Source organism: Mauremys reevesii, unplaced genomic scaffold (genome assembly GCF_016161935.1).
Source record: "Mauremys reevesii isolate NIE-2019 unplaced genomic scaffold, ASM1616193v1 Contig8, whole genome shotgun sequence".
NCBI classification, from domain to species: Eukaryota; Metazoa; Chordata; order Testudines; family Geoemydidae; genus Mauremys; species Mauremys reevesii.
The window spans coordinates 381,091-407,269 of NW_024100895.1; the positions used below are offsets into that span (position 1 = coordinate 381,091).

The following is a 26,179-nucleotide window of genomic DNA, read 5'->3' on the forward strand; positions in this document are numbered from 1 at the left end:
CCCGCTCTGGGTAGAAGGTACCGGGGGGGGGGCACAGCGGGAAGTGGGGGGCAGCCCCAGCCTTTGCAAGCCAACGGCCACCTCAGAGTTTCATCGCGATGGGAAAGTCACTGGGTGCCAGGGTGGGTCTGTGGGTCGCAGCTGCCGCCCGCAGCACAGGGGCTGCTGGGGGCAGGCAGCTCAGAGGTGGCTCCGTGACCCCGGGCCCTGCTCGGAGCCCCCGGCCAGGTGCAGGGCAGAGGCCCTGTGGGCGCCCGTGTGGCTGGCGTGGGGGGAACCCTGGTGGTTTTCTCAGCCCCTCTGTTCCAACAGCAGCCTCTGCCCCACACGGGGAGTCCAGCCAATCAGAGACCAGGGCTCTGGCACCCGAGGGGGATGGAGGCCACGGATTGGATGGAGGCCTGATTGCGATCAAGAGACAAGCAGGTGTTGGACCCCTCAGCGAGGCAGGAAGCTGGGGGCGGCGGGGGGCAGGGCTGCTGCTGCTGCTGCTAGGAGCGTGAGCTTCAGTGTATGGGAATGTATCCCACGGGCCCATCTACCCTGGTATCCTGCCCCATCCCCAACCCATGGGCCCATCTATCCTGGTATCCTGCCCTGTTCCCACTGCCCTGGATTGAACCCACGGGCCCATCTACCCTGGTATCCTGCCCCATCTCCACTGCCCTGGATCGAACCCACGGGCCCATCTACCCCGGTATCCCGCCCCCTCCCACTGTCCCAGATCGAACCCACGGACCCATCTACCCCGGTATCCTGCCCCATCCCCGCTGCCCCGGATCGAACCCACGGGCCCATCTACCCTGGTATCCCGCCCCATCCCCACTGCCCTGGATCGAACCCATGGGCATCCCACCCCATCCCCGCTGCCCCGGATTGAACCCATGGGCCCATCTACCCCGGTGTCCCTCCCCACCCTCACTGCCCCGGATCGAACCCACGGGCCCATCTACCTGTGTGGGAAGGGGAATTGGGGGACCCTGCCTGGGGGGAATGGGGCACACAGAACCCCTGGTGTTGGGGGGAAATGGGACCCTCATATAGGGGGAATGGGGCACACACAACCCCTGATGGGGGGTAATGGGGGACTCAGAATCCCTGGTGGGGAATAATGGGGGGACCATGATCTGGGGGAATGGGGCACACAGAACCCCTGGTGGGGAGGAGAATGGGGGACACAGAACCCTTGGTGGAGGGGAAGGGGGGACGTGGGAGGGGAATGGGGGGGCCCTGCCCAGGCGAATGAGAACTGAGGGGAGTGGGGATGCCAGGAGCCCCTGGGGAGGTGGGGGGGGGAGGGAGGCCGTGCGCCCCCGAGTTGGCTGTTGGGGGGTGAATCATCCCCCCCCCCCGCCGGCGCCGGGTCGCCCCGCGCATCCCTGCAGCAGGCGGTTCCGCCGGCCACCCCCAGGTCCGCGGCTCCGCCCAGAGATCCCGCCCGGCGGCTCCATTGGCCGGGTCCGGCCCCACCTGTGACCGGGGCGGGGTGGACTCCCCGCTGGGCTCGTGTTCTGCCCTGCCGGCGTGGGAGACCCGGCCCGGAGCCATGGCGCTGCCCCTCGCCCTGGGGCTCTGCTGGGGGCGCTGGCGGCAGCAGTGGGGGTGAGTGGGGCTGGGGCAGGGGAAGCGGGGGTGAGTGGGGCTGGGGGCAGGGGAAGCGGGGGTGAGTGGGGCTGGAGGCAGCGGGGGCAGGAGTGAGGCGGGGGTGAATGGGGCTGGCGGGAGGGGCGCTGTGGGGAGCGGGAGATTGGGAGCAAAGCGGGGTTGGGAAAGCGGGGGCAGGAGTGAGGCGGGGTGGGGAGGACGCTGGAGCGAAGGGCGCTGGGGAACGAGCAGACCCAGGACGATCCGCTGGAAACCGGGAGAGAAACACCCAGCGGGGCCGGGCCGGGGCTCGGTGCGGGGATGCTGCGCTCGGAGGGAGCAGCGCGGCTGGCCAGGACGCTGGGGTCCCTCCCCGCAGGGCGCGGCCCGGGTGCTGGCCCATGGCGGGGGAACGGGCCCGGGGGGTCCGGGCTCTGCAGGGAGCAGCCGGGAGCCGCAGCGGGGCTGGCGAGTTGGGGGTGCGTGGGTGGGGTGGGAGCCGGGCCTGGGGGTGTCTAGCTGGGGTGGGGCAGGGCGGCTCTACAAATCACGCTGCCCCAAGCAGCGCGGAGCGCTGCGCCGCCCTTCCCCGGTCCCGCGGCGGGTCCCCTCTTCCCGCGGCTCCGGTTGAGCTCCTGCCGCAGGCATGCCGGCGGGAGCTCAACCGGAGCCAAATGCCGCCCCCCCGGGAAACGGCCGCCCCAAGCGCCTGCTTGGCGCGCTGGGGTCTAGAGCCGCCCCTGGGTGGGGGGGGAGCTGGACTGGCTGGGGTAGGGAGAAGCCGGGAGGCGCATGGCGGGGGTGGGGGGGAGCCGGGAGGCACGTGGCTGGGGTGGAGGGAGCCGGGGACAGGACTGGATGGGATCCCCCAGCCTCCCGCAGCCCCTAGCTAAGGGGGCGTCCAGCGGAGCCGGGGCAGGCTGCACCCAGGGCAGGGGGTAGGTCTGGGGCGCTCGGCAGGGGCGGGGCTGGCGGGCGAAGGGGGCTGGGGGTGACGGGCTGCAGGGGCCGCTCGGGGCAGCCCTGGGGTGCGGGTTGTGCTGGGGGCGCAGCCGTGAGACGCTGTGGAGCCGGGCAGGCAGGATGAGGCCCTGGCATGGGGGCCCAGGACCGGGAGCTCTCGGCCGGGGACTGGCAGAGGGAGGACGGACCTGGGGAGCGGGGGGCACTGTGACAAGCCCTAGCGCCAGAGGCGCTCGGAGAAGGACCCCGATGTGTGGTTTGGGGGTGGCCCTGAGGTGCCGTGTGCTGGCCTGGTGATGCCCCGGGAAGAGGTGGCCGAGCTGTGAACCGCAGGATAACGCCGCTCGTGTCACAGAGTTGGGACAAGGGTTAATCCTTCCATCTTCAGACAGGAACTCCTGCCCCGACCCCCAACACCTTTCGCACATAGAGAAAATCACCCGGTGCCCCCGCAATTGGAGCCTGTAGCACCCGGCATCCACAGAGGGGGCAGAGTTAAGGGCGTTGGCACCAGCCTGGCCCTGTAACCACCAAACTGTCCCTCATCCACTTCAGCCCCTGTTGGCTGCCTCGGCTGTGTTCTCTGGCCCACCGGAGGTGGGTTTGTGCCACTCTGCAGAGGGTGTCTTTGACCCCCCACGTGCTGTAGGGCACCTCTGGTCTCCCAACTCCCCCTCAGCCCAGGGGCTTTCTCTCTCCCGCGGGCTCGGCTCCTCTGACTCCAATGTTCCCCTGCCCTGGGGGTCCAGACTGAGTGGGCACATGGGGCACTGGCAGTGACAGCCCCTCCCTGGCAGCTCCCCAGGTTCTGCACAATCTCCGCTCCCATTTCAAACTACAATACAACTCCTGGCCCTTCCAGTGGCCATGAAAACCTCCCAGCTGTGACCCTGACAGGAGGGTTCTCACTGGCTACAGCCTGCCTGAGACAACAGCCCTGCGAGGGCTGAGCTGCCCCATTCATCTCAATGGACGTGTTAACTCTGAACCCTAATGATGGTGATGGTACACATTGACCTTGCTCAGTATGTCACCACTGAACATTTTAGCAGAAGCCTCTGGTTTCTCTGGCATTGTGGGTGAGGCTTGGGGACAGCCCTGCCCCACTGCTCTGACCCCCATGGCTGCTGCATCCCCTTTTCCACTGACTCTCTGCAAGGGTTATCGCTAGGGCTAGCAAAGGGGGGTTAAGAATAGGGGTGTGACTGGGGGTGAGGGCTCAGCCCGACCCACGGGGACAGACCCCCCTCCCCGGAGTACAGGGATAAGAGGGTGTTTATCTTGTCTTTCCCGCTGGCCCAGAGCCCCACAGCCTGGACATCCTGATCACCGGGCTGAACGAGCCGGGCGGGACTCACGGGTTCTTCATGCTGGCCAAGCTGGACGGGCTGGAGCTCGCCTCCTACAGCAGCGCCAGCCGCGAGGTGAAACCCCTCCGGGCGTGGGCAGCGCAGGCCGTTGGCGCGAGCTATTTAAGGAAGAAGACCCAGGAGTTCAGGCTGTACGAGGCCATCTCCCGAGTGGTGACCCATCGGTGGATGGTGCAGCACAACCAGACCGGCGGTGAGTGCTGGCCCCGCGCCGAGCTCCCAACCCCCACGGCGAGCTCCCAGCATCCGCAACCTCACCGCCGGCAGCCCCAGGGCGCGGGAACCTGCGTGAGATTTCCAGCCCTGATTGGCTGCCCTTCCCCACTGCCCCGCCCCCAGGGGAAGAGCAGCCAATCAGGGCAGCTGCAGGAGCGTGGCCGAGTTCTTGCTCCCTAGAGTCAGGTCTTGGTGGCCACAAGCTGGCTGGGAACCAGGCCCCGGGGGAGCGGGGGGGTCCGTGTGGTGACTTATCCCGCTCAGTAAGTACCTGCCTGGGTGGGGATTTCTGAGCGCAGACGGCGCTTTAATCCCAGAAGTTGCTGTGCGAGAGCCGAGGGCTGGCGGCTGCAGCGAGACAAACTCAAAGGGGCTAATTTTACCCGGGAGTAACTCCCACTGGGGTCAGCTCAGCCAGGGTCACGGGGGGTTCTCCGTGCAGGCCGGATGCCCCGTTCTGGAGTTAGATCAGGAGCGATGGGCTCTCTGCGGGAATGCCGGGGTGCGCCCAACGCCCTGTGTGAGCTGGGCCCAGTCACGCTGGAGCTGTGGGCCTCAGTTTCCCCATCTGTGCCCCAGGGACAGTGGCCCAGCCCTGTGGCAAAGGGTGATGGGATACGTGCATTAGGGCTGGAGAGGAGCTCGGGCACTGTAGTGATTGGGACGGGCAGACAATATCCTGCACCATTTTTCTGCCCTGTCTCTCCCCCAGGGATCCACACCCTGCAGCTGCACGTGAACTGTGTGCTGGACGGGGACACCCCCGTGCGAGGGCAGTTTCACTTTGCTTTCGACGGGCAGGATTTCCTCATCCTGGAGAGAAACCAATCCGCGTGGGTGCCGCTGGCGCCGGGAGCCTCCAACGAGACGCACTTCTGGGACGCTGGCCACACCTGGACCCTGTTTGCAAGGGAGTTCCTGCAGGAGGAGTGTGTGGACACCCTGAGGAGCCTGCTGCGGGGCGGGAGGGAGGCTCTGGGACGGCAGGGTGAGTCCGAGCAGCTGGTGGCAAGGTCCGGAGGGAGCCTTCGGCTGGTAGCGGGTCTCAGAGCTCCCCTCTCTCGTTCTGTGACCACTAGTCCTCAGGGCTTTGCCAACCGCCCCGCACTGGCTCAGGGCTGACTGCACCCCGCTGACGTGTTCCCCTCCCCTCCAGTCCCCCCAGGCATGTCGGTGACCTACAGAGACGCCCCCCACGGCTCCGCCACCCTCTCCTGCCACGCCAGGGGCTTTTACCCGCGTCCCATCCGCGTCTCCTGGGTGCGGGACGGGGCGGAGATCCTGCCGCCCACGAACGCCAGCGGGATCCTGCCCCACGCCGACGGCACCTACCAGATCCGGCAGTCCCTGGAGATCCCCCCGCGGTGGGGTCACAGCTACGCCTGCCGGGTGGCGCACAGCAGCCTGGGGGAGCCGGCACCCACCACGGGTAAGGGGGGCGAATGGTGGAACCCGGGGGAGGGGGCAGGGATGTCCCCTGTGGGGCAGTGCCCCCCAGGAGCGGGCGCTCGGCAGCGCTGTCTGTGTGTCCCGGTCTGCACCCAGCAGCGCCGTGCACCGTGTGAGTTGTGCCCTTCGAAAAGCAGCCCCGGGAGCCCCTAGCGTGGATGTCCTGAGACGGGGCTCCCACCGCCGCCCCCCCTTGGGGGATAGCCGAGGGCTAAGCCGTCCGGGAAGCCCCTCGCTCCCGCGGGGCGTCTCAGAGCCAGGCCAGGCCGAAGGTGCCTCTTCTCCTGGGGCGATCGGTCCCCTGGGGCAGTAACACGGTGAAGATCCCTGACCGACGCGCTGATGGAGTCGATGCTTGTACCACGTGTAACTCGCAGTAACGCTGCTGTCCGGGCAGTGCCCGGGGCGGTGTGAGCCGCTGTGAGGTTCCCTTTCTCTGCTTCCCCTCCACAGGGCTGGCAGCGCAGCTCATGGTGCTACAACTGTGGGGGGGTCACGGCCCGAGCGCCGGTTCTGGGGGCAGCCGGGCCGCGAGGGCCCCGGGGGAGTGGGGCAGCCCGGGACTGCAGGGCTGAATCTCGCTCGGGGTCTGGGAGCGGAGCTGCGTCCGTTCCCCCCTTTGCAGGCTGGTCGGCTCAACGAGGAGGCAGCCAGACATCAGTGTAAATACGTCCCTGTCCTGTAACCACGGAAACGGGGGGGCTGGAGGCTGCGCTTCCCCCTCGATCCAGACCCAACAGCGAGAACTTAACGGTCAGAGCAGAACAAACGTCGGGTGTCTCCTTTTCTCTCCCCACAGCCCTGCCCGAGGTCTCGGTTTCCCGCAGAGACGCCCCCGACGGCTCCGCCACCCTCTCCTGCCGCGCCAGGGGCTTTGACCCGCGGCCCGTCCACGTCTCCTGGGTGCGCGATGGGAAGGAGACCCCGGCGCCCCCCATCGGCGACACGTCCCAGCTCCAGAGATCCGTGGGGATCCCGCAGCAGGGCGGGGCCGGGCACAGCTACTCCTGCCGCGTGCAGCACCGCAGCCTGCAGGAGGCGCTGGCGACTCCGGGTAATGGGCTCTCTCGGGGCAGGGGGAGGGATGGGACCCCCCTCTGGCACCGTCCCTGAGCGGGTCTCCAGCGTGAGCCATTGCTGAGCACGTCCGGCTGCATCTCCTGCCCGGGGCGGGGACCGGATTGATGCCCACGGACGTGGCAGCAGGAGCCAGGTGACCCCACGGCCCCCACACTGTGCCCACCCCCATAGCCCCATTGTAGGCGTCTGACAGCTGGGCCTCTCGGGGTCTCGGACACCAGCCGGGTTTGCTCCCAGCTGAGGGAATAAGACACGTCCCCCCCACCTGAAAGGGGCCTGCCCCAGACCGCACCAGTCTGTGCCCCCGCGACCAGCCTGCAGCAAGCAGGGTCCAGCGCTCTCCGGCTCGGCGCCTCGGGCTGCGGGGGCTGGGATGGCTCGTTCCCAATGAACAGGAGCCTTTCACCCCAAGCTCTCCGAGCTCAGCCCCACTGGCAGGGCTTGGTGGGTACCTGTCCCACGTTACCCCCGGGGGGAGGATTTTGCCTCCGGCCTGGTCAACACTGGAGCTTGGCGTTACGTGGTTAGCCAGGCAGGAGGGAAGCTGCAGGAGGCTCTGCCGGGTGCTGGCTGGGTCCCGCTGCCCACGGCCGGCACAGCTGGGGCTCCAGGGCTCGGTGCTGTAGGATTTACGGGCCCAGCTCCCATTGGCTTCGATACCGTTACCAGTCCGGGCTCAGCCCCTTCACCCCACGGACACTTCGCTGCCTGGACCCACCGGCCAGGAGCTGCCAGGCGTGAGGAGGAGCCGGAGCCCCGCGGTGTCTGTCAGGGGCACGTACGACCCCCCTTCTCCGCCCATGCTGTGTTTGGGGCCCGATCCCCGTGTCCATTCCTGAGCTGGGGCAGGGCTCTGCAGCGCGGGGCCGGCTCTGTCCATCTCCATCGACCAGGGGCCGATTTTCTGCGTCGCTGTTTGATGAGGCATGTTTAAGGTTCCTGGTGGTTTGAGGGAATCTCTCTCGTATTCCACACGTGGCATAGAAAGGGTCTGTCTCAATCTCTCCTCTGTCCCCACGGCTGCTCCTCTCTGGGGTCGGACGAGAGCCGAGCGGGAAACTTCTCCCAGGCTGGGAAAAGCTCTGAGATTTCCAAACACGCTCCCATCCCGCCGCAGGGTGAAAAGCTGGAATCTCAAACTTCCACAAACTGAAAATCCGAAGGCTGTTTCTCTTCGCGTCAATGAAAACACTGACTTGAGACATGGGAAATGTTTGGTTTCAGTTCGACCTTTATTTCCTGTAAATTAACTGACTTTTCTCACTGAAAAGTCGCTTTGCGCTGAGAAGGGATTTCACGCCGAACACGCTGACACAGGACGTTCTGACCATTTCACAGCTTTTCCCAAAGGGGATATTGGTTAAAACTGACCCATTGCCCGGCCTCGTTTCACAGAGGTGACGCTGTAGGATGAAACGGTCTGAGCGGTTCCCATCGGCGCCCTTCAGCGGCAGGAAAAGGAACCCGTCCCATGGCCGAGGGGCTCTCCCGGTGTCCCTGTAACACACACGACAGGAGCAGCAGGGTCTGGGTCCAATCCAGCCCTCAGGAACTGTCCCGGGTTCCCAGCTGGGCTCTCCCCAGCCTGTCCCCAGTGACCCCGATGCTGGGCTGACCCCCAAGCTCCCTGGGGCAGCCCCACGGCCCAGCTCGCCCCGACGGGGCCTGTGAGTTCAGCCCCCGGCTCCCGTGGTCGCTGTGTGTGGGGGGCCGGCTGAAATCGGACTCTGCAGGGAGGTTCCCTGCTTTAGGGACAAGCTGGGGCTAACGGCCCATCCTGGCTCTCGCGGTGCCAGTCAGGGCCCTGCCAGCCCCGGGTGGGGATCCCAGGCCAAGCCGGCTGGACCCAGCATGACCCGGACCCTGGCCGGGGCAGGGGGTAACTCGGCCCCCATGGGCAGCGACACCGAACGGGGAGGGCCCTGAGTCAGACGCCCGGTAAATCCCCCATTCGCCCCAGTGACCCTCTCTCCTCATCCCCGCAGCGCCCGGGGAGATGGGGGGCCCAGCCCCCGGGATCCTGGCTGCCCTCGGCCTCGCTGCGCTGACTGGGGCCGGCGCCGCGCTGGCTGGAGTCGTGGTGTGGAGGAGAAAGCGCTCGGGTAAAGGGAGTGACTGGGGGGGGATCCCCGTCAGGTGGGGGTGGGGGCTGGGGGGGGGGTGGGGCACGGAGAGGGCGACAGTCTCCTCTGGGAGGGTGGGGCGGTGCTGGGGCGCGGGGCCGTGGGGTGGGGTGGGGTAGGTAGCCCCATGGCACGGGGCAATGGGATGGGGTGGGGCGGGTTCCTGCCTTGGCAGGGACGGGTGAGGAGCTGGGCTGGGGTAGGTGGGGTCAGGATCACTGGGGTGGGGGTGTCTTTAGCTGGCTGGGGGGTGCAGATGGGGTCACTAGGAAGGGGTTCAGGTAGGGCAGGGATTGCTGGAGGGATGGGGGCCCCCCAACCAGTTCAGTCCCCCCCCCCCCAGTGCCTGGTAGTGACATGCTCACGCTCTCTGCATCATTTCAGACTCTGGCAGAAGCAGCTTCGCCCCGACTGCCGGTGAGTGACCCTGGGGACACAGGGTCAGACCCTCCCACCTCAGGACTGCCCGCCCCAGTGCATTGTGGGTACCAGGGTGGTGGGGTTCGCTGGCTGGGCCCTGCCCCCGGGCTGCTGATCCAGGTCACCCACCCCAGGCAGCCGCCTCCATAGTGCCCACCGGGGGGGGGGGGGGGCGTCGCTCTGTGCCCCCCCGATGCCAGGCCTGGGGCTGGGCTCGGGGTTAGCCAGAGCTGCCGTCCATTGGGCAGGGCCCCCAGAGAGTCGGTCTGGGGCTCTGGGACCTGGGAAACCCCGAGGGTGGGGGGAGGAGAAGGGGGGGTCACACCGTGAAATCGGGAACACGGAATAAACCTTCCTCTGTCTCCCCAGGAGAGGATCCCGGCCTGGACCCTGCCAGCCAGCATCAGACCCCGCCTGTGTGATGGGCCGGGCGCCTGGTGACCCACCACCCACAGCCCCTGCCGGCCCGGACCCCACTGGCCAGTGTCAGACCTCGCCTGTGTGATGGGCCGGGCACCCAGTGACCCACCACCCACAGCCCCTGCCGGCCCGGACCCCACTGGCCAGCGTCAGACCCCGCCTGTGTGATGGGCCGGGCACCCGGTGACCCACCACCCACAGCCCCTGCCAGCCCGGCCCCCGCTTGTGTGATGGGCCGGGCGCCTGGTGACCCCCCCCCCACCCACAGCCCCTGCCGGCCCGGACCCGCTGGCCAGCCAGGACCCCGCTGGTGTGATGGGCCAGGTGCCCGGTGACCCCCCCACCCACAGTCCCTGCCAGCCAGGACCCGCTGGCCAGCGTCAGACCCTGCCGGTGTGACGGGCCGGGCGCCTGGTGACCCCCCCACCCACAGCCCCTGCCGGCCAGGACCCCACTGGCCCGTGTCGGACCCCGCCTGTGTGATGGGCCGGGCACCTGGTGACCCCCCACCCACAGCCCCTGCTGGTTCGGACCCGCTGGCCAGCGTCGGACAATGCCGCTGTGAGACGCTGGGTGCTGCTCAGCCGGGCTGGAGATGAGGCACCAGGTTTTACCAGTGAGGGGAATGAACCCTGGGAGCTATTTCCCAGGGGTCCTGGTGGATTCTCCACTCTGGCATGTTTAACTCACAGTTGGCTGGTTTTCTCCAGGATCTGCTCTGGGACTATGGGGGCAGGTCTCCGGCCCCTGCCCTGCAGGGGATCAGACCCGCTGATCACAGTGATCCCTTTGGCATTGGGATCTGTGACTCTCTGAACCCCCAGCCCCTGACTGCCAGGAGTCACCCGCAGCAGAGACCCCATGCGTGGCACCGTGTGCACGGCTCCTCCCCAGACACAGCAGCCGGGAGCCGCGGGGCAGCTGGAGCAAAGCCCAGGGACGGTGGCAGAGCCGGGCGGGGAACAGGCTGCGAGTGCACCGGGCGTCCTGGCCGGGGCAGGTCTGCAGGGAACTCAGGGAGCAGCAGAGACCCGGAGCCGGGGGCCCCAGGAGAGAGACTCCCCGAGCCGGGCCCAGAAACCCACAGACACCGATTGGCTGGACTGGAGTGGCCGCCCCCGGCACGCAGCTGACGGGCCCGGAGTCTCCACTGGGCCACCCCAGGGCCCCAAACCGGAGCCGCTATCGGTCCCCTGGAGCTGCAGCTGCCTCTGGGCTGGGGGGATCTGCCCTCCCCCCTTTGCCGCCGGCCCCAGTAAATACCCCTCCCCCGAGCCACGTCTCTGAGTGTTACTGGGACCCCCGGGGCTGGTTGTGGTGCTGCGGGCGCTGCTGGCACCCCAGGGCTCGGGGGGCTCGGGCACTGAGCAGCCTCGGTCATTACAGCAGGTCTCTGCTCTGCTGTCCCAGCCCACGGGGCTCTGGGAGTCACGGTAAAGCTGCAGTTAACGCCCGGAAGCAGTGTGGGAAATACGTAGTTACCCCTGCCCCAGTGCTGCCCCCCCCCCCCCGTGGGGAAGGAGGAGGCTGCAGGAGTTCTGACCAAGGGGCTTAGCTACCCACCAGGGCTCCCTGCCCCCTCCATCCCTGCTGCCCCAGAGCTAACCCCCTGCACCCCACTCCCCTCCCAGAGCTGACTCCCAGCCCCTCCTGCTCTAACCCACCAGCCCCCACTCCCCTCCCAGACTGGGAGAGAACCCAGGAGTCCTGGCTCCCAGCCCCCCTTCACTAACCCACCAGCCCCCACTCCCCTCCCCCAGAGCTGGGGGCAGGGGTGTCTGCTGGTCTGGATGGGTCTGTGGGTCTGATGCAGGCGGGATGGGGCTGATGAGGGCGGGGGAATACTGGGCTGGCTGGACCCCTTGGGATCTGCCTGCGATGGCCCCTGGCCCTGGCGGAGCTGGCTGCCTCGCAGGCACGCGGGCCCCATCCTGACCCCTCTCACCCCGGTTACAAATTGCTCTCAGCCCTCCGGCCCAGCAGCGATCTCCACTCCCGTGGTGCCCGGTCACAGGAGCTGGGCGGGTGAGGGCGCCGATCTCCTGGGTGTTTAACCCTGCACCTGCCATGGGCGAATTTCACCCCGGGCACGGGGTTGGGGTCTATGGCCTGGTTCAGAGCCCTGGGTACATGCTGGGTCCTGGTGGCCCTCCAGCTGCCCCCTGCCCTGAGCCCCCCAGCTGCCCCCATTACCTGCTGGCACATAGTGGGTGATGGGGGCAGCATCTCTGCTCTGCTGGCAGCTCACGTCAGTTCCCTGCGTTCTCCAATACCCCCCACCCCCGCCAAGGCTCAGCCACAGCGCAGGGGGCACAGGGCTGCAGGGGGCAGGAGGTGCCTGGGGTGAGTGACAGGGTGTGGGGGAGATGCAAGGGGCAGCCTGGCATGGGGGGGTCCCTGAGCCTGAATGACTCTCCTTCCACCCCAGCCCCCTGTGAGCCCCCATCCTTCCCTGGAATCTGAGGGACCCCCCCCCATGCTGAGCCAGAGCCCTGCACCCCAGGGAGACACGTCCTGTGTGCCATGGGGGGTGTTGGGGTTCCCCAGAGCAGAGCAGTGTGGGGCTGGGGTATTGCACTGGGGGAGCCCAGCCCTGAATCCCCCCATCCCTCCTCTCCCTGAGCCGATCCCTTCTGCCCCCCCAGCAGTGGCTGCACCCTGACTCCAGCAGCTCGGGTTCCAGCCAGGGCACCCGGCCTGGCCAGCAGTGGCCCCGGCTAGCAACCAGCCTGGGTGCAATCGGCTGGGGGGGGCAGGGAGTGACCCGGGGGTTGGGGGACCTCCTGGGACCTGCCAGGGTAGTGTGGGAAACTGCTCCCTGTGGGAATGTGCTGCGCAGGGTGTGCTGAGCATGCTCAGTAACCTCTGCTGAAGCCACTGCCCTTCTCCCTGCCCTCACTTGAGCAGTTTCTGGCATGACACCTGCCACTGATAACACCCTCATTACACCTGCGCTTCCCCCTGCCGTGGACAGTTAGTGGCCTTTTCCCGCCAGCTCCGAGAACCTGCCCACTGGGGCCTGGATGGCAGGGGCTGGGGCCGGGCGTCTTGCCAGGAAAAGACCCGGGATTTGCTGCACTACGAGAAAACCTCCAAGCAGGCGACAGGCCGGGGGCTGTGGCTGACCAATCACACGAGTGCTGAGTGTTGTGTTAGGTGGGACCCTGCTCTGTCTGTCTCCCCGGCCTCTGGACATCGCTCCCTAGGCCCCCCGGGATGTGTCTGGGGCAGGGCCTGGTCTGGTTTCTGCAAAAACCCCCAAAGAGCTGCTGGTGCATTGGCTCAGCTGTGCGGGGGCAGCTCACAACGAGGCGGGGTGGATTTGTGAGAGACCCTGCAGCTCAGCTGGCAGCTCCGGGCTGGAGGCAGCGCGCACACGTACTGTCCTGCCAGTCGAAGTTACAGTGACCAGGCCAGAGGCCGGACCAATCTAGTGCCCAGCTGGGCTGATTGTGGGTAGGGAGGAGCTGGGTCCCGTCGGTCGAGAGACGATGCTCCGGGGAAGTCTTGGCAGGACGAACCCAACGTTTCATGGCAAGGCCCCCTGGTTATACAATGATTTTCCAACGAGTTCTGCACCGTGGTGCTGTAAGTAACTCTCCTTTGACGAGTGCTTGTTTTCTTAAATGTTTTTTTTTAATTTTTTTATTTTGTTATTAAGTTTTTATCGGGAGTTACCCCAGGCTGGCTTTGATTATAGCTGTTTGTCCCCAGTGATAGGTGCCTGTTTTATTTTTAGAGTTGTGAATTTGCTTTTTTTTTTTGACATTTTAATAGCGGTGTGTTGTAATTTTTTGGTGCCTTTGCGTTTGTTTGGGGTTTGTTTAGAACGTGTGGTTTGGTGATGGCCTTTACGCTTATTTTTTAATACACATATTTTATTTACCCACAACATAGAATTAATTTACACAGAGCATTTTGAACAGGAACATCAAGTTGCAACGCAAGAGAAAAACAATCAGCCCAGACACAGATTCTGGCTGATGCGTTTCTACCAATGGCCCATTCAGCCCATTCCTCTCTGCTATTCAAAAAGGGTGGCTGGCAGGATATGGTTAAATCCTACACCAATACATTTAATACATGCTGCATTATGATTTTTTATTGTAAATTATACAAACATAAAATCCTAAGACTACATGTCCCCATTTTGATCCCTCAAGAACAATTCTCGAGTGGGTCATATTTTATACAACTGTTTCCTAGCAATATACTGAGAGGCCATTTGAGCTTGTGGTTGTAATTTAACAAACGTTCCTTTTGTCCAACACCACATACGACATATTCCTAGCAAGCAAACACAGGACTCTATTAACACAACTAGTAATGGGTGAAACCTAACAGGCAATCTGCTCTTAGAGGTCGGGGACCAGCCTGTAAAAAGGTCGTACCCGTGATAGGCTGTCGTGTTTTAAACCTAGCAATTTTTAGCACGTCTCCATTTGCACATCATGTTTGAATGAGGCTTTTTTATATTTTTTGGTGTTTGTTGTAAAAACGGAGTCACCTTGGGTTTTGACAATAAGTGATTAGTTAGATTGTGCCAATCCAGGCCAAGAGTAACAGAGAAATTAACCGGAGTAGCGGTTACAATGCTCTGTGCTTTTTAAAATTTTTGGTAAATAGTACGTGTGATTGCTAGTATATAACACATTGGCATTGCATCTACATTCACCCACTGGGGGGCGGCTGATACTGGCATTATCCCAGGATGCAACACGTACACATTGTCCGTTGTACAAAACACGCGTTGCATTTTTTAATTTGTATTCTTGCTCCATGGTTTTGGGTAGGGACAAGCACACCCATTTCTGAGGGCTCCACTCCGTACACCCTCGGGTGTCCAATAATTTCTCCTCTTTTCCAGCCCACTGGCCCATAACCTGGGGTAGCCAAAAAGATGGTCAATTTTGGGAGTGGGCTCAATTTTAATAGTTTTGTTTTTATACTGTGGGTGAGCAATTTTAACAATAATTTTACCTAATAACAAATTAGTCTTAATCATGCTGGGAACATATTGCATTCGTTTATGTTTGTAGGTATTGAACAAGGACCTTTTTTGTCATTTTAAATGATGCGTTAATACCTGAACATTCCCAGATATCACCCAAACCATTTCGTGTTCCGGTGATGCTAAACTAAGAATTTGCAGCTCAGTACAGCCTGTGGCTAAGGCCGTTTTATTTTTTAACTTTATTTGTGGTTTATACAGGTGGTGTTGAGCTGCCACCACATATTTTATGTTGCTTTTAGGTTTTTAGACTGATTTGTACCCAGTTTATAGTAGTATCTGCCTGCTTGTGAATGAGACTATTTTGCAGTTGTGACAAGGAACTTCACTTATTTTTATTTACCTTTAGGTTTATAGTATTTATCATTTTTGTTTTAAAACCATTTTTTAATATGGTGTTTACTACAGTTTGTTTTGCTCGGCCATTGGGGTGTTGATGTGTTTTTATTTAGGCGGTTATAATAGGAAGGGAGTTGGATGAACATTTAGGTTCCAATTTAGACACATTTTGCTGAGTTTAATTTATACCAATTTTTATTTGTGCTAATAGTGGATTTAACAAAACTTCTACTGGATCTTTTTAGCTTTACCTTTTTGTGGAGGGTCAGAATTTGAGCCTTTTGGTTTCAGGTAGTTTGTTTGCTGACCAGGTCTGTCCTTTATGTGCGGCTCCTTTGTGCTGCCATTTATGGGCAGTTTTGTTTTGTTTTTTATCAGGTAATTTGCATTGACACAGACGCTTTTGGATCCAAAGCCATCAGCAGCTCAGAGACTCTGTCTTAAAAGGGCCACAATCAACTTCCACCCGAGTTCTGATCCCTTTTCACTTTCAACTCCTGCTTTTAAAACACAGCGAGATCTGAAAAAGAAAACCCAGCCTAGTGCAGCTCCTTCTGGAGCCCTAATAGGATTTTAATTAAGTAGCTGTTGTGTTTGCATTTCTTTTACCCCCTCTCAAATATACACTGCACATGTCCTGGGAAAATGCACCTTCCTTCCATAGTTTAACTTTTATAACATTATTTTAGCCATATTAATTTTTACATAAGGTGTAACGGGTTATTTTGTGCCTACAGAGGTTTTATGTACCCGTATTAAAGTGACAGTTTGATTACACAGAGCGTCTTAAGGCTCAGTGCTTTTAACATTGGTTCTTTGTTCACCTCACTCCTTGTGTTGCTCCAGAGGGGCACTGTGTTTTTTAATGATTTTATTTTTTTAATTACAGCGCGGATGAGATAATGCTGGGTGCCCCCTCAGCGCCTGACCCCCCCCCCCGTCCCATCTCCAGTCAGGGCCGGGCCTGCCACTGCAGAGGGAGGAGATAAAACACAAACAAACCCCACAACACATTATTGTGTTGCAGGGGGGATCCCTTCCTGACCCCTGCCCGTGGCTGGCTGAGGCCCTGAAGCATGAGCGTTGGGAGCATGAGCTGTAACCGGGACACGAGCCCCAGAGCCTGGACCCACCACCCCCATCGCCCGCCAGCCAGTCCCGCGGCCCAGTCGCTCGGGCAACGGAGGGATGGTTCGTGCCCCCCCAGCTCCTATGGGGGCTGCTCCAGCCTCGCCCCTCGGAGGGTCCGAAACCTCCTTCTCCTTCCCAGCCGGGAGTCGCTCCTGGCCCCTTTGTGCCCCTGCCCCGTGGTACCCGCAGCCCTGCCCCAGAGCGGGCCCAGCCCCCCGGGCTCCGCCAGGCCCTGCAGCCCCCGCCCCCCTCAGCCCTTCGCACCCCCGGGCCCAGGCCAGTCTGCCCGGATACCGATGACGAGCAGCCTCGGGCTGCGTCCTGATTGGACGGGCCCGGGCAGCAGTGACTCTGCAGAACGTGAAAGTGAAAGTGCCGGGACAGCGCTGGTGACAGCGCTCGTGCGAGTTAGTGCGAGGGACACAGCAGGTGTGTGCCAGGCTGCCCGGCTCCCCTGTCCCCGCTGGGCCGAGCCTCCCGCGTGCGGGGTGACCCCACGTCCGGATATTCGGGGCTTTGTCTCATAGCGGCGCCTGTTGCCCCCCCCGCCCGGCCCCATGGCCTGGGGGCTGCTCCTGGCGCTCTGCGGGGCGCTCCTGGCTCCAGCCGCGGCGGGCGGTGAGTACGGGGGGGCTGGGGGACCCCAGCTGGGGGTGTCACCGGAACAGGCCGGGCAGCCCCCTCTGGCACGCGTGGGGGGTGCAAACTGGGGGGCACAAGAGGTTCTTGGGGGCGTGAGCAAAGTGGGATCCCGGGGTCCCGCAGGACCCGCTGCCGTGATAGCGGCGCAGGATAAACAGAGCGGGGATTGCGGGGCGGAGAGGGATTAGATCACTAGTCCTCCCGCCCCACCCCGGCCAGCAGCCGCCACTCTCCTGCTGCCCAGCTCTGAAGGCAGCGCCCCCGCCAGCAGCAGCACCCATAGACGGGTTAATGCCGATTACCAGTAACGCGGAGGTGGGTGGGGGGGTTGACACATTCCATGAATGATGGACGGGGGCAGGTGACTGGAGCAGTTTACACCCAGGGCTTGAACGGCTGTAACCAGGGCGGGAGGAAGGAGGGGCGACACATTCCATGAATGATGGGGGTGACTGGAGCAGTTTACACCCAGGGCTTGAAGGGCTGTAACCAGGGCGGGGCGAGGGGGGGCAGCCGCTGCCCAGAGCACAAAGCTGCAGGGGTGGAACTATGACAAAAACCCGGGTGGGGTCACAAAGATGCTTGCTGGCCCCGGCACTACCACGGCTGGTTACCAGCTGGGCACGGGGGGGGGCACCCCATGGGGCGGCCGTACAGGAGCACAGAGGGGGCGCGAGCTCCTTGGGTTGTTCTGCATTTGTGCAGCACCCGCGCAGCCGGGTCCTGGCCACGATGGAGGCTCTTAGGCGCAGCCCTTGTCCAGATAGTGAATGTCCCTTCTGGCCTTGAAATCTACGACCCTCCAGCCCCTCGGCTCCGTCTCCTCCATGGGCCTGAGCCGCGTCCCCCCATCCTGCTTTGGGGGTTCTGTCACAGAGTCCCCGGGCAATGCCCTGGAGCTGCTCCCCACCGAGCCAGGCAGGACTCTGGGGAGCCTCCTCTCCCTCGGAGCAGCCTGTCTGCAGGGCAAGAAGCTCCCACGGCTTCACCTCCTGGGTCTCTCCTGGGAGCATTCAGCATCCTCTGCCCTCCGTGCGCTTCCCCCAGCGAGTCTGCCCAGGCGGGGTCCTGGGGGGCCACAGGGTCCTGCCCCCCCCACTGCGCAGTCAGATGTGACTCTCAGCCAGCCAGGGACACAGAGGTTTATTCGATGACAGGAACAGGGTCTAAAACAGAGCTTGTAGGTACAGAGAACGGGACCCCTCGGCCGGGTCCATTCTGGGGGGCAGTGAGCCAGACCCCCACGTCTGCCCTCACTCCCCGTCCCCAGCCAGCCCCAGACTGAAACCTCCTCCAGCCCCTCCTCTCTGGGTTTTGTCTCTTTCCCGGGCCAGGAGGTCACCTGACCTCTTTATCTCCAACACCTTTAGCTATCTCCTTGTAGGAGGGAAGGCCTCGGCCATTAGTTACCAGGAGACAGAGTGTCGGCCATTTATGTGCACTGGCCCTTTGCTCTGCAACAATCTCACCCCCTGATCCCACCACCTAGAGACTTAAGAAATGCAAAGGGGAAACTGAGGCACACCTATGGTATTCAGAGGAAACATTAAGAACAGTCCCACTTCGTCACAGGCTCTGCCAGAAATCCCCAACACGCCAGCCCAAGAACCACCCCTCCCCACCCCTAGGGGTGAGGTCAAACCAGGGTGACTGACACAGGGAGAGGGGCCGGCCCGCACTACGGGAGCAGAGGGGGACCGGCCCAGTGACCCTCTCGGACAGTGGTGTCGTGGTAAATACAGCAGTGGGTCACCTAACCTCAGCCAAACTCCATGTCACCAATGAGAAGGGGGTGAGTTCTTCTAAATCTGGTACCCTGGCACCAGCACCGCTGTGCAGTAGCCCAGCTGGGGGGCTCAGGTAAGGTGGAAACAAAAGAAGCAACATAGTTTCGAGGAGCAAAGGAGAGTCCTGCCCTCTCCTGCAGCCTGTCTGCACCAGCCATCTCACCGCCGCAGGCCATGCTGCGTGGCAGACACCCTAGTCAGGGAAACTTGGGGGCCGCTTTCCCTGCAGGGTGGGGAGTTCTCAGGGGGCCAGTCAAGCAGTTTAGTTCCTAGGAGGGGTGTGTGAACCCCACCAGCCATGGCATGTAACTGTTGATTGGGGGGGGGGCACAATTTAAAGGCTATGCAGTGGGGTTCAGGGCCGGGCATATAAACCCTGGCAGAAATCTGGGGGACATGTGATCCTGTGCCTCCTCAAATGTGTCGCCTCTGCTCTCCCACATATACCCACACGCCCCAGGTCCTTTGTTTTCAGATTTTATTTTGTTTACATTTTCCTGGGAATTTATCAGCGCTAATTACAAAACTTGTAAAAAGTGGGTGAAAACCAGCACTAGATATTAACTGTCCCGTTTTCTGGGGCAGTCTCTGGGTTAATACTGGGGGACGGGAGGGCAGAAAAAAAGCAACAAAGAGGGAAAAGTCTGAGTATTGAAAGTGAAAGCAGTTTAATGTGGTTTATTTCAGCAACTGCAGTGTGTGTGTGTGTGTGTGTGTGTGTGTGACACTTCCTCTCCATTGCCTTACCTTAGCAAGCAGCCTCATGCTAACACTTTAGACTCATTTATTATTCACACAAACACATGGACCGGCTGTCACGGGTTGGATTTTCTTACCACAATCAGTATTTCCCTGTGCCTGAGTGAGCCAAAATTGGCGTGAAAAATCAGTCAACACCAAATAACGGCTTCTGTCAAACCTGGGAATTATTCAGTAAAAAGTCAGTTAAAACTGAAAACAAAGTGTCTTACACCCCCCACATGCATACACCCCCGGCACACACATGCAGACCACACACATGCAAACACAGGAGCTATCCTCTGACCAATGTCTGCTGCATTAGGCTTTTGGGCTTACACCCCTTCCCCCAAGCAAGCTGCCGGCTTTCAGAGGCGCAGGCTGAGAGATCATCCTTCCTGCTTCCCCATCAGCTCTGCGCGGTGTGAGTTACTGACAGATCCCAGCTCGTCCCTCGCCCAGGATGGGGCTGAGGGCAGGGGGACGTGGCTGGGGGTGGGAGGTCTCTGCTGGACCCCACTGGGTGACCATCTCATCCTCTGAGCAAGGGAGGAAGCTGCTGATAAACTCAACCTCGCTCCTGTTGCTTTAGGGCACCACAGCCTGTCCGTGCTAGTCACAGCCGTCATCAACGAAGACGGGACCCATCACTTCATCATGATCGCCCGGCTGGATGATGTTCAGTTCGCGAACTACAGCAGTGACACGCGAGAGGTCAGAGCCACCCACGAGTGGGTGGCACAGACCCTGGGCGCTGAGTTTCTCCAGGAAAAGACCCAGGAGTTCCGGAGGCTTGAAGAGACCTTCAAAGGAGATATCAGGAGTTGGATGCAGCTGCACAACCAGACGGGTGGTGAGTGCTGAGAGTTGTTGTTATTCATGGACACGCGAGAGCTGCTTGCTCAGAATCACTCCCCCTGGGGATCGGGGCCTCGCTGTGCCGGGTGCTACCCAAAACATTTCCCAGCTCTCAGTGCCCTGGTGTCACTGTCCGGCCAGGCCCCTCTCTGACCCTGTCACAGACAGTGCCCACGCATGGCCCCGTGCGGTCCGTGGGGGGGGCCCCTTTCAGTGCGACAGCCCTTCCCGGGGGGGCACTCTCTCTCGGGGTCAGGCCCCTCCACCTCCTGGAGCCGCACCTCTCCGAGCCTCAGCACGACTGTCTCTGCTGTGGGCCCCTCAGGGAGTCCCCTCGCTCTGGGCCCCCCAGGGCCTCCTAACCCCCGAAGGGGACAATCCCCCCCCCATGCCCTGTTCTCTAGCCCAGAGTGACTCTCCCCCAGCGTAACACAGGAGGTTTATTGAGGGTTGAACCCAGCACAGGAAACTCTCCAGGCCTCAGGCCTGACCTCCCTCAGCCCAGCACATCCCAGTCCCCCTGCAGCCAGGGGGGCTCTGCCTGCTCCCCCTCTCCAGCCCAGAGCCCCCCTGCTTCCCAGCTGGGCCTCCGATACCCCGGCCCCAACCCCGCCTCTGTCCATTGGCTTCTCTCCAGGGAAACAGGGTCGTAAACAGGAAGGCCTGGGTCTCCTCTCCTCTCAACCCCCCCTCTGGCCCTTCTGGCTGGTCAAGTCACCGGGGTCCTCTCCCCGCAGCCCATTGTCCCCACTGGCCAGAACCGGCTGTGACTCCTGAGCTGGGTCTCCGGGTCACCAGGTCACCGGTCGCTGGGGTCTCCATCCTACAGGCTCTCGGCCGGGGTCCCGAGTCCCTCTCCCGTCCTGTGTCCCAACAAACTCCCTCTCCCCTCCCCTCGTTACACCAGTAACACCCGGGGACACTGAGTCCCACCCCCCTGCATGCAACCCACTGGGAAACACAGAAAACAAGAAAATCCCCCACTTCGTCACAAATCCCACCCCCCCACAGACACATTTCTGAGCTCTCAGTGCATGGTCTGAACTTTCTCCCTCCCTCACAGGGATTCACACCGAGCAGCTTCACAAGGCCTGTGTTCTGAGCAACCACATCCGTGTGGCCCCAATTTATCAGTTCGCCTATGATGGGAGGGACTTTATCAGCTTTGATACCCAGACGGGGACGTGGGTCGCAGCCGTGCAGCTGGCCTTCGCCCAGAAGCAGCGCTGGGAGATGGGGAAGACCCGCACTCAGTATGTCCAGTGGCACCTGCAGCACGAGTGCCTGGACCTCCTGCAGCGCCTGTTACAGGCCGGGAGGGCGGTGGTGGAGCAGCAGGGTGAGTGAGCAGTGGGGAACTATCATGGGGAGTGGGTGATGGAACACCATGACTCCAGTGGGAGTGGGGCATGTCCAGAAGTGGCAGTGTGGCTTAGCAGACAGTACACTAGGCTGCAACTCAGGACAGTTGGGTTCAATTCCCAGCGTTGTCACTGGCCTGCTAGATGACCATGGGCCAGTCACCACCCTCCTGTGCCTCAGTTTTCCCATCTGTACAATGGGGACAATGACACCAACCTTCTTTGTAAAGCATTTTGAGATCGACCTATCATAAGAGCTATGGGTTGTTAGCATAGATGGGTTACTAGCTGGTTCTGGCTGCCTGGGTGTCTCCATTCTGTGGGTCATTTCCCACTGGCTTTCAGCTCCCTCCCTCAGGCTTCTCTTTTCAGGCTGAAACATTCCAGCTCTGGGCTGTGGGTTGATTAATTTTGGTATGTTTGTGAGTGTGAAAGAGGTGGGGCGGGAGAGGGGGGGATGCATGTTGTCTCTATACAAAGAAAAACTTGTTTTGAGGTTTTGTGCCCAGCACTGGCACCTCCGCAGTCGAGGGCAGAGACATGGACAAGGACAGGGACTCGGGGCCATGTTACAAAGGGATTTAAGAGCCAGAAGATGCAGATGGGGCCAGCCGGGATTTCTGAACGGAGGCTCTTGGCTCCCCATGAAATCACTGGGGTGAGGCACCGAGGGGCGTTTGGAAATCTGGCCCTTAGCCCCTAAATCTCACATGTGTGTTTGGGTGGCCCAGTGACAACCTGCTGGGACGTAGCCGTGTTATAGCGCGGGATCGCGCGCAGCAAAGGAGACCAGGCCTGTGCTGGTAACTACCCAGGTCAGCTACCACCAGTGTGCGCAGTTTGAGTGAGTCTGCACAGGGGATTTATACCAGATTAACTAGCTCCATTTACAAATCAGTGTAAATGGGTGCTGACCAGGTCTCACACATGGTTCCACTTCTGGCCTGTGGCTCACATGTTGTGTCTCTCTCCAGTGCCCCCCGTGCTCTCGGTTTCCCGCAGAGACAACCCTGACGGCTTTGCCACCCTCTCCTGCCGCGCCCGGGGTTTTTACCCACGTCCCATCCACGTCTCCTGGGTGCAGGATGGAGAAGTCATCCTGGCGGAGACGGACTCCAGCGGGATCCTGCCCAACGCCGACGGCACCTACTACACGCAGTCGTCCCTAGAGATCTCCCTGCAGCAGGACGGGCACCGCTACGCCTGCCGGGTGGAGCACAGCAGCCTGGGGGAGCCCACGCTCGTCTGGGGTAAGAGGGGTGAATGGCAGGACCCAGGGGTTGGGGGCACGGCCCCATGGGAATTACACAGATGGGGTGAGGCTGGGCCACAGGAAGGTCAATATCCCTGCCCATCGTTAGTGTGAACTCATCTAGCTCTGGGTATTCGTGTGACCCACAGAAATGGCTGATCCCTCAGAGAATCTGATTTTCTGGCCGTGGTGGCATCCAGTGACAGTGAGTTCCACAGGCTGATGTCGTTACGAGGGAAGGGCCTGGCTGCTGTGTGGCGTGTGTGTCTGCCAGTGCCCGGCAGAGCACCCGCCCTCTGGCCCCATCCCCGTCCCCCTCCCGGCTCAGCCTTTCCCCTCCCCTGGGGCCAGGTCTCTGCAGACGCCCTCGGGGAGACGTTCAAGGCAAAGGCCTGTGGCTGCCCCAGGAGGATGCCCCAGCGGCTGCTCCCCTCGGTGACCTGGGCCCTTCTCCACCCCACAGCCCCTGGGAAGAAGGGCCCCCTGCCCCCCTGGGTCCTGGCCGCCATCGTCCTGGCCGTGCTGGTTCTGGCTGGAGCCGTAGGGGCCGGCGTCATCCTGTGGAGGAGAAAATCAGCAGGTGAGAGCCGGTCCCCGCGGAGCCGGGATGTGGGGAGGTCTGGGGAGTGGGGCAGCCCAGCCAGCCCTCGGGGGAATGACTCCTCCCACTGCCCCCCAAGGAGAGGTGGGGCAGGGCCATGGGGCAGGACTGATCACTGTAACCCGGCCCTCCTGGGGGCAGAGTGGGCTCTGTCGTTGGCTGGGTGCCGTGTGCCTGCTGTGGGGGCACTGGGGTGGGGCTGGCCTGGGCAAGATGCATATGGGGTCACAGGGAGCTCTGAGTCTGCGTATGGGGGGTTGGGGTTTCCCTGTGTGACGAAGTGGGACAGTTCTTACAGTGCCCCGGTGCAGTTCTCAATATCTAGGTGGTGGATCAGGGTGTGTGATTGCTGCAGAGCAAAGGGCTGGTACACCCAAATACCTGACACTCTGTCGCCTAGCAACTGATGGCCTGGGCCTCTTCTGCAAAGGTGCACGTGTTGGAGGCAAAGGGGTCAGGTGACCGCCTGGCCCGGGAGGAGGGGCTGGGCAGACTGGGGCTGGAGAGGAAAAGAAGGGAAGCAGGAAGAAGGCTCTGATCCCCAATGGGGGCTGGGGGGGCTCCTGGGACCCCCAAGATGGACCTAGCAGGGGGTATCCTGTTATCTGTGCCTTCAAGACCTGTGTTGGACTGTGTTCCCGTCGCCTAAATAAACCTTCTGCTTTACTGGCTGGCTGAGAGTCCTGGTGAATCGCAGGGAGCCCGGGGGTGCAGGGCTCTGACTCCCCTACACTCCGTGACAACTGGTGGCAGCGGTGGGATCTACTGCACCCCGTGGACGGTGCTTCCTGCAGTAAGTGACTGGGGAGCAGTAAAACGAAGGGGCGATTCACCCCTGGGAGAGTGTGACCAGAGAGCAGGACTTTGCAGTAACAGGGTCCCCCGGTGGATCACAGCGAGCGGTCCCAGGGGCGGAGGAGTCTGCAGCTCGACCCTGGCAGAGAGGTGGTGACCTCAAGGACTGGCACACTAGGGGTCCCCCTGGAACCCGTGGGGAGCGGCGAGCACCCCGGCCTGCGAGCGGACAGCAGGAAGATGTATGCCAAGAAGCGCAAGTGTGAGCTGGTGGAGCTGTGCAAGCAGGGGGGGCTGCGCCATGGGAAACTCACCAAGGCCCAGCTGATTGCCCGGCTGGAGGAGAGAGGTCGCAGGAATGAACCGGTCCCTGTCTCTGAGGGAAGCAGCCGGGCAGATGCAGCGCAGGCACCAGTGTCTGTCCCAGCTGGGAGTGGTCAGCCGGCTGCTGAGGGCGTCCTGAGACCCCCCATTCCTATGCCAAGGGGGAGGGGGAGGAGGAGCCCAACGAGCACCGAGGGCTCCGTGACCCCCCCGGCCAGCAGGGGATCCTCCCGGCGAAGCTCCCCCCCCAGCAGGGAATCGTCCCGGCGACGCTCGGCCTCCGTGGAGCGCCAGCGGCTGGACTGGGAGAGAGAGATAAAACGGAGAGAGCTGGAGGATCGTAAGGAACAGAGGGAGCATGACCGGAAGGAGAAGGAGAGACAGAGGGAACATGAGGCGCGACAGAGGGAGCAGGAACGGGCGGAGAAAGAGCGACAGCGTCAACATGAGCTGGACCTGGCGAGGCTGGGGGGCAGCAGGCCCCGGGCGGCGGTGAGTGACGGGGGGCCCAGGACTGCGCGGAGCTTTGATAAGTCCATCCTGGCCCCGCGCAAGGAGGGGGAGGACATGGGTGACTTCCTAGACGCCTTTGAGACGGCCTGCAAGCTGCACCAGGTGGATCCTGCGGACAGGCTCTGGGTTCTCACCCCCTTACTGGACCCCAAAGCCGTGGCATTGTACGGCCAGCTGGGAGAGGAGGAGAAAGGGAACTACGAACTATTCAAGCAGGCCCTGCTGCGCGAGTTGGGGCTGACCCCTGAGATGTACCGGGAGAGGTTCCGGAGTCAGGATAAAACCCCTGAGGTCTCCTATCTGCAGCTGGCCGTCCGCATGGAGGGGTACGCCAGCAAGTGGGCAGATGGGGCCCAGACGCCGGGGGACCTGGTTAAACTGCTGGTACTGGAGCAGCTGTATGAGCGGTGCCCATCCGACCTGAGGCTGTGGTTAAGGGACCAAAAGCCGGAGAACCCACGACATGCAGGGCGGCTGGCCGATGACTTTGTGAAGAGCCGGTTGGGGGGTGGCAGGGAGGAGCCCCAAAGGAACAGGCCTGTCGCGACGCACAGAGAGAGTCATCCTGAGACCACCCAAAAGGGGAATCGGGAGAGCCCCCTCCCAAAGGGAACGGCCAACGCCAGGGACAACCGACCGGTTTGAGGGGACCAACGGGACATGCGCTGCTATCACTGTGGCCAGAGGGGCCACCTGCAGTCCCAGTGCCCCAAACTCCCGGACAAACTGTGTTCCTGTCGTCTAAATAAACCTTCTGCTTTACTGGCTGGCTGAGAGTCCTGGTGAATCGCAGGGAGCCCGGGGGTGCAGGGCCTGACTCCCCTACACTCCGTGACAGCCTGCTCCCCTGCACTGACCCTCATTCTCTGCTTGTGTTTCAGGCCCCATGAAACCTGGCTACGCTCCAGCAGCCAGTGAGTAAATCCTGAGTACGGGGCCCAGATGCCCCAGTGCATTATGCATGCGTGGCGGTGGGGGGGGTTCCCGTCAGGGGAGAAGGGAGCCCAGCAGTGACTGGAGATGGGCCCCGATCGCTGGTTACTCTGGGCCTGACAATTCCTCGGCCTGTGGGAATCTGCGAGGCCGTCCCCAGCCGTCGCCCTTCCCCGGTTCCCCGGGATTCTGTCACAGATGCGCTGCCTGCACCCAAACCCAGGGAACCCCAAAGGGCTGGAACAGCATCCACGGGTCACCCCGAGAGC

The 26,179-nt window shown here is 62.0% G+C and overlaps 2 protein-coding genes across 2 annotated transcripts; both read left to right on the plus strand.

The window, feature by feature from the left end:
• The first annotated feature begins 1,985 nt into the window (after positions 1–1,985).
• Positions 1,986–9,627, plus strand: LOC120394805 (major histocompatibility complex class I-related gene protein-like). Its single transcript, XM_039518953.1, has 8 exons — positions 1,986–2,052; positions 3,850–4,110; positions 4,846–5,121; positions 5,290–5,562; positions 6,382–6,636; positions 8,648–8,764; positions 9,170–9,202; positions 9,575–9,627. The coding sequence occupies exons 1-8, from the start codon at positions 1,986–1,988 to the stop codon at positions 9,625–9,627; spliced, it is 1,335 nt and encodes a 444-aa protein (XP_039374887.1).
• Positions 9,628–16,402: 6,775 nt separating this feature from the next.
• LOC120394806 (class I histocompatibility antigen, F10 alpha chain-like) lies at positions 16,403–25,899 on the plus strand. The gene is made up of 6 exons (XM_039518954.1): positions 16,403–16,535; positions 19,866–20,126; positions 21,195–21,470; positions 22,467–22,742; positions 23,208–23,324; positions 25,859–25,899. Exons 1-6 carry the CDS (start codon positions 16,403–16,405, stop codon positions 25,897–25,899), a joined length of 1,104 nt encoding a protein of 367 aa, XP_039374888.1.
• The last annotated feature ends 280 nt before the right edge of the window (positions 25,900–26,179 follow it).

Excerpts from the sequence above, each read along its gene's own strand:
- LOC120394806 (XM_039518954.1), top strand. The coding sequence starts at position 16,403 with ATGACGAGCAGCCTCGGGCTGCGTCCTGATTGGACGGGCCCGGGCAGC. Across the intron at positions 16,536-19,865 it reads TAGTGCGAGGGACACAGCAG|GGCACCACAGCCTGTCCGTG; the intron begins GTGTGTGCCAGG and ends CTGTTGCTTTAG. Across the intron at positions 21,471-22,466 it reads GGCGGTGGTGGAGCAGCAGG|TGCCCCCCGTGCTCTCGGTT; the intron begins GTGAGTGAGCAG and ends GTCTCTCTCCAG.
- LOC120394805 (XM_039518953.1), top strand. The coding sequence starts at position 1,986 with ATGGCGGGGGAACGGGCCCGGGGGGTCCGGGCTCTGCAGGGAGCAGCC. Across the intron at positions 5,563-6,381 it reads GGAGCCGGCACCCACCACGG|CCCTGCCCGAGGTCTCGGTT; the intron begins GTAAGGGGGGCG and ends CTCTCCCCACAG. Across the intron at positions 8,765-9,169 it reads GTGGAGGAGAAAGCGCTCGG|ACTCTGGCAGAAGCAGCTTC; the intron begins GTAAAGGGAGTG and ends GCATCATTTCAG.